Source organism: Hemicordylus capensis, chromosome 1, assembly GCF_027244095.1.
Source record: "Hemicordylus capensis ecotype Gifberg chromosome 1, rHemCap1.1.pri, whole genome shotgun sequence".
Taxonomy (NCBI): Eukaryota; Metazoa; Chordata; class Lepidosauria; order Squamata; family Cordylidae; genus Hemicordylus; species Hemicordylus capensis.
In genome coordinates, this window is record NC_069657.1 from 409,147,979 (window position 1) to 409,161,348 (window position 13,370).

General features: G+C 43.7%; 1 protein-coding gene across 1 annotated transcript; it reads right to left on the minus strand.

The window, feature by feature from the left end:
• Positions 1 to 1,150: 1,150 nt before the first annotated feature.
• Positions 1,151 to 11,032, minus strand: LOC128349989 (left-right determination factor 2-like). Its single transcript, XM_053307432.1, has 4 exons — positions 10,608 to 11,032; positions 7,985 to 8,228; positions 4,028 to 4,267; positions 1,151 to 1,853 (listed from the first exon to the last, which is right to left on the minus strand). The coding sequence occupies exons 1-4, from the start codon at positions 10,873 to 10,875 to the stop codon at positions 1,514 to 1,516; spliced, it is 1,092 nt and encodes a 363-aa protein (XP_053163407.1). The 5' UTR covers positions 10,876 to 11,032; the 3' UTR covers positions 1,151 to 1,513.
• Positions 11,033 to 13,370: the final 2,338 nt, after the last annotated feature.

The following is a 13,370-nucleotide window of genomic DNA, read 5'->3' on the forward strand; positions in this document are numbered from 1 at the left end:
ACAAGAGGCATGGGACAGATTCCAACCCCCATTCCAGAGGTGTCTTTAATGACAGCTCTTTACTTTTCCTCATGAGAGTGAATTCAGCCATTGGCCACATTCGCATGTAACATGGAATTGCGGATCCAATGGACCCATGGTTCCATTCCCCACCCACCCTGCTCTCCTGTCCAAATTTGGATGTAATGGAGAGCAGAAAGCCTGCAGTCAGTGAGACTGTAGAGAGGAGGGGGGATTGGGTATGCAGGTTTCCTTCTTTCATGAAGGAAAGCCCACATAGGCAATGACAGCTAGAGAGAGAGAGAGGAGCTTCCTACTTCAACTCTGGTATGAGGGAACACAGCCTGTGCTTCCAAATTCAGATGTAATGCAGGCCGCATTAAACCTCAGGTTGGAGTGGTGAATCTCACTACAAGCCAATTGGAGTTTGGAGAGCGGAAGCTTGGGTTTCTCTCTGTGTGGAACTGGAGTTCCGAGGGGGCTGTCCTGCACTCAGATGTAATGGTCTGGCAACCTCTGGCCCCTTCGTTACGTGAGAATGTGGCCATTTTCTTTTATGGGAAAACGTACACTGCACTAGGGGACACAGTTGCTATGAAGGGGAATCTGTCCTCTATTGCTGACATGATAGGCTTTGCCATTACTGACAGGGATCCTGCAGGAAGTACAATATGATTCTTCTTTCAAAACATGTACAAATGCACTTCACCCCACAGGGTTCCGTGCAATAAACAAGACCTCCTTCCCACATGTCACAGTAAGAGCTGCCATGAAAGCCAAGCAAAAGTTCCATCTAGCACAGCAGTCTTTCTTCAGTATTGACAGCTTTCATTAACAACTTCTCCTCCGCTCTCCTTGTAAATATAATATTATTTTATCCCACTCTTTCTTGAAGGCAATCGGTGGGGGAGGGGATATACTGCCTTGCAACAACCCTGTGAGGTAGGGTGAGAAAGAGTGACTGACCCAAGGTCAGCCAGTGAGATTCGCAGCTAAACAGGGGTTTGCTCATGTCTTCCTGGTCAGAATCAACTACTCTAACCATTATGTCACACTAGCCCTTTCTTTCCATACATACACAAAATTATATGCCATAGCAGTTGTTACCACCACTGGCGAATTTGAGATTGCCAAAGAAAACAGATTCTAGTAAAAACTCAAAATATCCATGTTTCACTACAATGTTGAGTTCTCTTACCAATGGAGGACAAATTGCACAAATCTACTGTGATGAGCTTTTCTTTTCTTTTCCACTTGTGAAAAAGTTCAATTTGGATCAGTCTTCATTTGTGGCACCATAATTATATTCCTTGTTGCAAAAAGAACATAACTATGCTGTGCATTTTTTCATAAGATCAGCAAACAATTGTAATATGCCAGATTAGGAGAGGAATAGGAGTGCTAAGATTTGTGGCTTCCTTCAAAAAGGCTATTAAAGTAGAAAAAGAGCACCCTGTATCTGATCACCTATTGCACCAGTTAAAACCACCAGCACCTCACTGTGTGTTTATAACTAGACCACCGCTACATTGTCCATAATACAGCCACATTTTTCTACAATCATATTAGGGAATTCTGCCACCTCAATTTCTGTATAGTTTCCTTTCTTGACAAGATACATCATGGGAAGGGGAGAACTCTCCACCACTGCACAGGTTCTCTCTCCATAGCCAAAATGGCGCAGCAAGTTCTTGGGCTGCCAGCAGCTACCTACACAGTGGTAAGCCTGGTAGCCAGCTGGCTCAATAATCCAATACTGAGTCCACGTCAGCTCTCGGAAATTGATGTAATATTCCTGCCGGCAGCACATGGTCTTCTCTGTCAAGATTTCTTCTTTACAGTCTCCAGGTCCTCTGTCAAAAAGCAGAAACAATCAGTTTGTGTCTGAGATGTGGATAGGTCTCACAATAAAAAGACTTATAGATGCCCTAGAGCCTACAAATGTTTTGGATTGTTTCAGACATATTTCTTCTTTAAGTACTGAAGTAGCAACCAGAGTTTATTTTGTACATTTTATCCTACTCCAAGAAGGTCAAGGTGTGGCATAAGCAGTCTCCCCCCTGCCCCAGGTTATTCTCACAACAACTTTGTGATATGAGAAATGGCAACTGACCCAGAGTCACACAGTAAGGTTTATGGTAAGCAAGGATTTGAACCCAGGTCTTCCAGGTCCAAGAATAAGAACAGGACTTTATTTATATGGCTGCCCCATAACAAATTGTTCCAAGTCTAGTTCTCTATCCATTGCATTAATCAGCCTCTCCAGGAAATATATAATTCTTATTGATCTCTTACACTAACTCTCTCTTATCTCTTCAGTTTAACTAACTGAACATAATTTATCTGTTCTCTCTTTCTCTTTTCACAGGGATTTTGTATGGTCATTTATATTAAATACTTTGCAAGAGAGTAATATAGTTTCTTTCATAACATTTTTGTTCACTATCTGGATTTCACAGCTGGTTCTTTCCTCTAAAACAGGTGGTGGTCTACAATACCCACAGCTGTGTACCCAATAAGCACTGTATATGTTAAAGCAATGCAAGATTGCTCTGGAGACAGGGATCCATCTTATTTCTTTATTATTACTCTGTGTAAACCGCCCTGAGCCATTTTTGGAAGGGCAGTATAGAAATCAAATAAATAAATAAATAAATAAATAAATAAATAAATAAATAAATAAGAAAGATATTTATTTGTTTGTTTATAAAATGTATATACTGCCCAACTGACAATGCCCTTGGGGCAGTTTACAATCAAGGGGGAAAAAATCAACATTAAAATCAAATCTAAAACTACAATACAAAGTAAGGAACCAACAAACAGGAATATAGGAAGCTGCCATATACTGAGTCAGACCATTGGTCCATCTAGCTCATGGTCCATCTGTATTGTCTACACAGACTGGCAGCGGCTTCTCCAAGGTTGCAGGCAGGAATCTCTCTCAGCCCTATCTGGGAGATGCCAGGGTGAGTAAATAAAATAAATAAATAAACAAACAAACAAACCTAAAACAATAAGATAGACTATTTCTCAAGATCAGCTTCAAAACTCCACAATATACACAGCCCAATTCTGTGTATGTTTATTCAGAACAAAGTAAGAATGCAGTCTGCTGCAGACTTACATGAGAGTACAGCCCACTGAAAGCAAGGGGACTTACTTCCAAACAAACCTGCATAAAATTGAGCTGCACAGCTGCAATCCTGAGCATGTTCGGGGCAGATTAAGCTCTTTGCCACCTGTAGGCTGCCAAAGATTTGCCACCCCAATGGCAAGGGAGGAAGGGGTGGGGAGTTCAAATCTATTTTTAAACTTTAAAACCACTGCCATGCAGGAGTGCATTGGCATGGTAGCGGAGAGGGCGGTGATACCCCTCCTAATACAAGCCCGCCTACCTCCCAAATGACAGCTATCACCTGATTTTGGGCTTTTCTGCACATGTGCAGAAAAACACATGCTCATGTGCGCAGAAAAACCCAAAATCAGGCGATAGCTGTCATTTGGGAGGTAGGTGGGCTTGGATTAGGAGGGGTATCGCCGCCCTCTCCGCCACCATGCTGCCGTGGTTTTAAAGTTAAAAATTAGATTTGAACTCTCCCCCCCCCCCCGCAGTGTTCCCTCTAACAGGGATTCCCAGATATTGTTGACTTCAGCTCCCAGAGTCCCCATGCAAAAGCTACTGCAGCTGGGGATTCTGGGAGTCATAGTCAACAACATCTGGGAATCCCTGTTAGAGGGAACACTGCCCCCGCCTCTTTTAATGTTTTAACCCCCCCCCCCCCCCCGCCCACACACACACACCAAAATTTGCTGCTGAGGGAATTTTGCTGCCATAGGCAGTTGCCTCTACTGCCTCTCCTTTAACAGTGAGCATGCTTGTTTAGAAGTAAGTCCCACAGAAATCAGATGACCTAAGTGAACAAGGATAGGGTTGGGTTTAAGGATTATGTAAACCTTTTGCCTGCAATCATGAAGTGGGAACCATAAAACCAAGGTCACCACAGGGTTACTGTTTGACACTTACCCATATTCTTCCAGGTTGAGAGTGTAAAGCACCAATTCAGGTTTGCCCAGAGTTTTATCCAAAGGGTCCTGAGAAGTAAAGCGCACAACCTTTGCCATTTCAGAGGCATAACTGCCTAACCTTTCTCCTTCAATCCAAATCTCCAGGAGCATTGGCCCTTGCTTCTTGGTTTTTAGCCAGAAATGCACAGCCTGAGTGACATCAAAATTCCTCCAGCCAGACTCCATAATTGGAACTAACCTATTAATAAGCAGAGTTAACAATCAGGATATATCCTGGAACCTTTGGTCACAACAGCTTATATAAATAAATCAACAGAGGGAATTTTTTAAAAAATCCACCAGCTCCTTGATTCCAGAATAATAGACTGAAATTGAAACAAAAAACAATTTGGAATGAGTAAGAGGACAATTACTGTTTTCAAATTAATTGCTAGGGGGAAATACATACAGCCTTCCTAGGGAATGGAAGAAGCCTACTGTATGTTTCATTAGGATGTTTGCCTAATCCAGTGCCTATTTACACTTTACATTTGAACTTGGGTATAGCAAGCATCTCTGCTTACCTGGCAAAACACACTCACAATGTCAATTGTGAAAATGTATGCATGGGTTTCCACCAATAAATAGGGAAGTGGCAAACAGGAAAGGATCAGGTTGTGTTTATTGCAGAAATTCTGTTTACTGCAGTAGAACTCTGCTATTTCAATATGCAAGTAACATTCACAATTGATGGTACTGTATGTGTATTTTGTCATTCAAACAGGAGTGTTTTATACCTGAGTTCAAAAAATAAAATGTGAATTGTTCTTTGCACTAAACTGATGGCAAATAGTTACTCATAATTTGGACAAAAAGGAGAGAGCAAAAAGATCAATGAGGCATTTTATGGCATCCTGAAGATCAACAAATTTATTTTAAATCATTTGTTAGTGTTTAAGGTGCTACAAGGCACTGCTTCTTTTCCGGTTTCCAGTTGATGCTGAGGCGAAGACAGCGTTCTGAGTTGTTTTTAATTTTGTTTTACTTTGCCTCCTTTAAACCTGGCAAATCTCTACTGAGGAATGATTGCAGTTCGCAGTTTATATGCTGGCCGTATAGACTTTGTTTTTTGTAAGGTGCTACAAGAATCTCTGTAGTTTTTTCTACGACAGATTAATCCAGCTACCCTTCTAGAAGGAGAAAGCAAGATCAGGGTCAATAAACAAGTGCAATTCCTAACCAGGACTAATTCATAACAGGGGGTATGCTGAGAATGTGGGTCGAATGGATCTTCACAGAGTTTGGTAAAGCATTTCTGTGAGTGTCATAGGGCTGGTTCGGACAATATCTCCCAGGCACATGCAATCAAGAATGGGGTACGGGGGGGGGGGCGCTAAAAGCACGCCTGTCAGAATGTCCTTCACAGATGTCCCATTGCCCTCTCAACACATTCCTTTATAATGTGTGTGTGGGTGCGGGGGGGGGGGGAGGTGGCAGGTTGGGTTTGTTCATTCAAATGACTCCTGTACACATGCTCCAAGTACTTGGAGTGTGTGTATATAGGGATAATTTGGATGAACATCCCCCATTCCCTTTCCTGATTCATGGGCAGGAAGCAATATCATCTGAACCAGCCCTCATTTACAATGCTATAGCTCTACCCAGATTTGTGGAGGCATGGGAAATTGAAAGCTGCCTTATACTGAGTTGGAGTATGAGTCCTTCTAGCTCACTGCTCCATTGACTGGCAGCAGCTATCCAGGGATTCTTACAGCAGTCTTTTCTGGCCCTACCTGGAGATGCTGGGGATTGAACTTTGGACCTTCTACATGCAAGGCATGTGCTCTGCTACTGAACTGGGTGCAAGATGAAGCAATTAGTCACTTCACAGTGTTCTAAACATTATACAGATATTCTGAACACTTCTTCTCAACATGCCAATCTGGCTGTGTGAACTGGTTCTTAAATCATCATCATCATCATCATCATCCACAGAAATCACCATCAGCCAATTACAAAAAACATCTTTACTGAGAACAGCTTATATTCTGTGACAATATCATAATAACAGCAACAATATTGATAATAAAATTCAGCCATCCCAGGTCCTTGGGAAAGACTCGATGTCTGGATAAAACAAACCAGTCAATAACACCTGTCTTACTGTGTAAACAACAACAACAACAATAATAATTTTAAAAAATAGAAAAGAAAAAAGCACCTCTATAAGACTAAAAATACTGCAGCATAGCTACAACCCAGAGGCTCTCATTTCCAGTGGAACTGTTATGTAACCAAGGGCTTCCTTATTCATGACAATCCGTGTCCAAGACAGCTCTGCATACATCCTCACAGTGTTGCAGGAGCTGTCCCTGACAAAGTAGTCAAGCGGGAAACCTCTGCTTTTTGTTTGTTTGTACACATATGTGTGTATATATAAGCCAGGTAGAGTAATGGATTGGCCAGTCAGGCACTAAAGATAATAATGACCTTTTTGAACATCTTAACAAATAATTTGATATAAAAAGCCCTGGAAGAGAAATAATATAATCTGAAACTCATTCAGGCTTTAATCAGTCATGTTCTGAAAATGATTATTTCATATACTGCCAAATAATCCACTGTCATTACAGTAATTACATAGCGCCATGCAGCTGGTTAGTCCCCAAGCATGAGAGAAGGAAATAAATACTTCAGTGAAAGCAAAAGTGGAAGTAATAGATGCAGAAGGCAGAATTTGGAGTCAGTTAACAATGGCACAGAGTTTCCTTTGCTTCTAACAGCTTTGTACAGTTTATGACTGAAAACTGCTGCCTAGAGAAAACTAATAATGAGTTTTCCTTCTGGATTTCGTAACAGCCCAGCTGGATCAAGCCCAAAGCCTATCTAGTCCAGCATCCTGTTTCACACAGTGGCCCACCAGATGCCTCTGGGAAGCCCACAGACAAGAGATGAGGGCATGCCTTCTTTCTTGGGGAAGCTCTCCTGCAATTGGTATTCAGAGGCATTGTGCCTCTGAGGCTGGAGGAGGCCCATAGACCATTGACAGACCTGTCCACCATGAATTTGTCTAAGCCATCCAGGCTTTTAAAGCCATCCAGGCTGGTGGCTAACCATATCTTGTGGCAGAGAATTCCATAAATTAATTATATGCTGTGTGAAAAAGTACTTCCTTTTGTTGGTCCTAAATTTCCCAACCTTCAGTTTCATGGGATGACCCCTGGATCTATACACATGTGTACACACACACATACGAGATTTAAACTACAATGATCAAAAACATTTGCAAAAAAGCTGACCTTTATTTTCCCTAATTGCGGACACTAAATACTTAAGGAACAGTAAATACATAAAGAAGGCATAAACATTACAACAGATGATGTAAATGAGCACTGTGTACGTTCCCTACACTCCCAGGGCATGGCCTGAGAACACAAGATATGGTAGCAGCCATCTTGCTGAAGCTAAGCAGGCCTATGTCTGATCAGTGCCTGGATGAGAGACCTTCTGCAAATCCTGTGTACATCACCATGAGTTCCATGATGGAAAAAAGTTGTTACAAAAATGTAATAACTAAATGAATGAATGAATGAATAAAATTTGCAGTACTGGCTTGGAGCAGTCCCCAAAAATGCCTTTCTGGAAGATGGGAGGCCTTTTGGAGAGCAAAGTCCTTTCCTCCTCATATCCTGTTTCAGACCACAAGAACAACGATATATGTGGCTATTGTGAAGTATATATATAAAAATGTAATCATAACAAATACTCTGAAAAGCCACTGGGATTTTTTTACATTTAAACTTTGATATATCTAAGAGAAGGCTTTTAATTGTTGCTGATTCACAGCAACCTTTAAAAGCTTTCTCTTAGTTATATCCAGATTAGAAATATCCTGCCATCCACCCCCCCAACTCAAAACTGAAATGGACCCCTGAGTGTGGTCCCTGAGTCATTTGACCAGTCTACTCATTCTTACCTGGAGTCAATCAAAGAAGTCCGTTTGGTGCCATTGTCTTGAAGCTGCACCCAGTAAACGCTCACCCTGGCATTCGTAACCGGCCTATGAGACTGCCTGCTGGGCAGATGTGTCCTCTCCAGGGGCTTTTTGAAAAGTTTCAGTTCAGCCATTGTGACTTCACTGTTTTCTGGTATTCTGCCCTCCATATCGAAGACAAGACTCTGGCGGGTGGTGTTCGAATAGAGAACATCTCCTGAAATATCTGTATGTAGTTGGGAACAGCAGAAATAACTAAGCTCATCATCATTTCCACTTTTTGCAGAAAGAACATACTGTCTTTTAATGTTACACTAGCCGACCCCGCACAGAGTATCTGTGCGCTCTTTGGGGCCGGTGGTTACCTCTCCCCACCTTCTGCCCCAGTCTCTGCTTCCGGGCCCAGCCACCGCTCCTCCCCACTGCCACTTCTCCCCCCCCTTTCTTCCCCCCCTTGCCTCCGCGGCTGGGCGGGGCCCCCCACCTCTGGCCTCCACGGCTGGGCCGTTGCTGTGGCAACCAATCCTCCTGGGTGCGCCTCAGCCAATCAGGCGCGTCTGCCGCCCAGCCAATCAACATTCCAAGGCACACCCAGGAGAATTAATATAATAGATTAGAATTGGAACATATATTATTTGTTTCACAGGACAGGTGTTACATTTGTCTTTTCTAAGCCATACTCAGGTCAACCTCATGTGTAACCCTGCAGATTTAGAAAAGGCCGCTTAAGATGTTGCTTTCCATTTCAGGACCTTTCTGTTTGAGTGCTATATAAAAGTAGGTTGCTGTTTTGAAATAACAGAAATATTTTTTATTCTTCTTCTTCTTATTATTATTCTTATAATTAGCTTGTTCTTTTCTCTCCCCCCCCTTATTATTTTTGTTACACATTAGAAAAACCTGCCTAATTATAAGAACATTTCACCAATGGAAGTAGCTGCTTAGCAAGGTTGTGGAGTCATCTTTCATGAAAAGATTACACAAGCATTTGTTGGGCTGCTTCATTTATTGGCCATGAAGAGACAGCAGCCGGGCATCCAGTGCACATCTAATCCTGGCTTTCCTCCATGACTTCATCCCATGCTGGTTCTCCCCTTCCTCAAACACACATTGCAGGTGATGGAAATAAGGGGCCAGTGTGGACTATTTTGACTGCATGCAAGGAACTCTGTTTTGGTTCAGCAAAAAAGATGCTTGCTTTTAAAAGACAATTACTTTATACTGCTTTCTGTGTTATGAGTTTAGTTCTTTCCAACAAATGACCATGTGGCACAAGTATATCAAGCTGAACTGTACCACACAACACCACACTCTGCTGTGATTCTTGGGAACTTGGATGGCACCCATGAGCAGCTGGTTCCCTATGTAATGAAAGCCATTGCATGAGAGATTATTTAAGTAGCAACCATGCAAAACGTATTCATCTTTTTCACTCAATGACTAAAGGACACCTTGCTTTTTCAAGTGCAATTTAAGTAAGCAGACAAAAACTGCAGTTCTACAACCCTTGAGTCTCTTGGGAATGAGACTCATATCCAAGAAAGGGTGTGTAGAACTGCAGCTTTTGTCTGCTTACTTAAATTGCACTTGAAAAAGCAAGGTGCCTCTTTGTCATTGAGTGAAAAAGATGAAGACATACTGCCGGTAGATTGATAAAGTACTCCTTTAGAGAGAACAATCTTGCCTCTTGTGTGTGCATGCTCAGAGACTCTGGAGTTGGCTCCCCATGAGCTGGCCGCTCAGTTGAACTACTTTTAAAAGAGAAACATAATAGAAGGGGTGAACAAAGCCAGACCCTGCCCCCCACTCTACAGAGATGGAGGGGATTCTCCAAAGGCTGGTTCAGACCCAGTTCTGAATTCTCTCTGGAAGCAGAGAGTGGTCACAGTGACTACTAGGACCTCACACTGGAGCAGGGGTTAGTGAGTGAAACTGCCTTCATTCCAGTGGGGGCTTCCTTCACATCATGGTTGCTATTTAAATAACTATGAGTTATTTGAATTATTTAAATACTGTTAGTTGAACTCAATAAGGTTTATATCTGAATAATCACATTTAGGATTACACTTCACATAAGCAAAGCGATGCTAATTAATCCTGTGAAAAGAAAAGTGAGTTTCTAATAGAAGATAAGAGTATCACTTGCCAAGTTTAATGGTGCAATAGCATATAACACACTGGGCAGCATCCAGACCAGTTAGTCATGACTAAGCACCATTACATGAATGATACAAGTTAGTAATGACTAACTTAAATCCCATTACTTTTTATGGCACTTGGTCAGGACCAGCTGAATCTAGATGCTGTCCAATGTAATGAATGAGAGTTCTTTAAGAGGTATAGTGTTCCCTGGAATCAATTTTGTCATGCTTTAATTACTAAGCAAGGCTATTTTATCCGACCTGATTATCATCTTTATCACATATTAAATACACAGAAAAATTCTGAGCCACACATCAGTATAAAGTTCTCAGAGATGTTTGTCTCAGTGGTTTGGTTGTTTATTACATACGTTAAATCTGTACAGTTTCAGAGCAGATATGAATGTCTATTTAAGGATGAGATTTTGCTTTCAGTTATCTGCAAGTATAATAGCAATGTTTACCTGCATTGCCGGGAATTCCTCTCAGGATTCCAGCTAGACTTGGCAAGGCTCTCCGTTTCACTCGGTGACGCTTCAGCAGGGACACATATTTGTTCTTTATACTCTCTGGGATGATCAGATTCTCCAGGTCTGTCCTCTGAAGATTAGGGAGTTCAGGAAGTCCTAGTTTCTCCAGCAAAATTTGTCTGAGTCCTATCTGGCTAAATCCATTGCCGGTGGCAGTTATGAAGAGGGCACAAGTTACTACCCAGCTCAGGCTCACAGTCATCCTTTGCCTATCAGTCAGACACAGAAAAGAACCCCTGAAGCTCACTTCTCTCAATACAAGTTGTTTCTGGCTGAGCAGGGATAGGCTAAAGCTCTGTAAGGCTGCAGACTGCTTGAATGAGAAGCGGACCTGATGTGATGGCTTTATATAGCAAGTCGGATCCCACTGGCATAACAAATTTCACAAGTGGAGGTGAGGCAGAGGACTTGAAAGTGTTACATCCCTCTGATATGAATAAGATACAGCAACACCTTCCAAAGCAGCAAGTTTAATAAAAGAATATTTAGAAGATTCTCTATTTCTTCCCAAATCTCTCAGTGTCCCTACATTCCTTCTCTCATTCAGTACACTTTTTCCTGCTCATAGATAACTCATGAAGGAAAGCACATGTACACAGTAACATCTGAATTGTGTTGTGATTCACCAACCACTTAATACTGTTAAGCCTATAAATTAATTAATTGATTGATTGATTAATGTATGTTGTTGTTGTCATTTCACCAGCAAACTGGGCACAAAGTCTTTGAAAGTCCGTCAACTACACCAGTGAGCCTGAAGGAATGCATTTCTGCAGGGTACAAAACTGTGGTGTGTGTGTGTGTGTGTGTGTGTGTGTGTGTGTGTGTGTGTGTATCACCAGCACATTCAACACTGTATAATTTATATAGAAGGGCAAAGAACAATTTCAGAGCTTTTATAGTAAAAAAGAAACAGATAATATCTTAGGTAACAGGGGAGCAGGGCCATTTCATCTGCCTTGCTGGGATTTACCATCTAGCCCCTTTGACCCCTGTGGACAGTCCAGCAGAGACGGAGTGCAGCCTGCTTTTTGGCTGCAAAGTTCCAACTGGCTGGTTGCCAGTCTCCCAGATTGCTCAAGTTCTACCACCTGCCGCCTGTCCTGGGAGCTGCTTGTGTGAGGAGTGGCTTCTGGGGCTTGCAGGCTTAATAGCAAGAAGGCTCGCCGTAGGCATAGCCGTTGGCGTGGCCATCAGGCCGCCTGTAGGCGGCCGCCAAAGGGGGCCGGGCCTTTGGGGCCAGGCCTTTGGGTGTGGGACTGAGGGCTGGGGGGTTGGGTTGGGCCAGGCCTCTTGCAGACATGTGTTTGGGCTCTCTTGGGGGGGATGGTGCTGGGGGTGTGCCTAGCAGTTCAGGGGCAGCTATTACTGTAGTGGTGGGGAATAGAAGAATTGGCGCTGGCAGAGCAGCTGGCCGTTACAGGGGAAGGGAAGTCAGTAATTTAGTAACTGTTTCCACTTCCAACTGTTCTGTCAACTCTTCGGCCTTGGAGAGCAGCTCCAACGACCCACAGAATCTGGCCTTGCTCCTTTGCAATGCCAGGTCAGTTCAGAATAAGACCGAAATTGTCCACGATCTGATTGTGGATGAGGGAGCTGACTTGGCATGTATAACGGAGACCTGGTTGGGGGAGGCGAGTGGTCCAGTGTGGGCTCAGCTTCTCCCCCCAGGTTACTCTGTTGTGGAACAGGCCAGGGGAAGTGGGCGGGGGGGTGGAGTGGCTGTGGTCCATAAGAATACCATTTCCCTTACCAGGGCCCCTGTGAGACAGCTGACTTATATTCAGTGCATATTTTTGAGGCTGGGAACTAGGGATAGATTGGGGATTCTGTTGGTGTACCGTCCACCCCGCTGCCCAACTGACTCCCTAACTGAGCTGACGGAGCTGGTCGCGGAGTTGGTGTTGGAGTCTCCTAGACTTTTGGTGCTGGGGGACTTCAATATCCACTTTGGGGCCGGCTTGTCTGGTGCGGCTCAGGAGTTCATAGCAGCCATGACAACTATGGGCCTATCTCAACTAGTTTCTGAACTGACTCACGTTGCCGGCCATGCACTCGATTTGGTCTTTTGTTTGGATCAGGGGGGTGTTCCGTGGGTGGGGAATCCAGTGGTTTCCCCATTGTCATGGACGGACCACTACCTGGTTAAGGTTGGTCTCACAGCCGCAATCCACCCCTGCAGGGGTGGTGGACCTATTAGGATGGTCCGTCCGAAAAGGCTGCTGGACCCAGTGGGATTTCAAAAGGCCTTGGAGGATTTTGACGTTGGTGCGGCCGGTGATTCTGTCGATGCCCTGGTGGGAACCTGGAACAGGGAACTCAACAGGGCAGTAGACACGATTGCTCCTAAGCGTCCCTTCCGACCTGCTGCAAAAGACCTTGGTATACTGAGGAGCTGCGGGGGCTGAAGCAGTTGGGTAGGCGACTAGAGCGCAAGTGGAGGAGAACTCGGTTCGAATCTGACAGGATTCAGCATGTGACCCATTTGAAGGCTTATGCGGTGGCAGTGCGCGCAGCGAAAAAGAGATTCTGGTCTGCGCGCATTGCGGCTGCAGGTTCACGCTCGGCGGAGCTATCCCGGGTTGTGAGGAGTATGGTTTCTCCTCCTTCTACTTTCAATCAGTCCCCGGGGTTGCTCTGCTGTGATGCCTTTAATGGTTTTTTTTTGCAAATAAGATCTCCTGTATTCGGGCTGAC

Excerpts from the sequence above, each read along its gene's own strand:
- LOC128349989 (XM_053307432.1), bottom strand. The coding sequence starts at position 10,875 with ATGACTGTGAGCCTGAGCTGGGTAGTAACTTGTGCCCTCTTCATAACT. Across the intron at positions 4,268-7,984 it reads ACTTCTTTGATTGACTCCAG|GTTAGTTCCAATTATGGAGT; the intron begins GTAAGAATGAGT and ends GCTTATTAATAG. Across the intron at positions 1,854-4,027 it reads CTCAACCTGGAAGAATATGG|AGGACCTGGAGACTGTAAAG; the intron begins GTAAGTGTCAAA and ends GCTTTTTGACAG.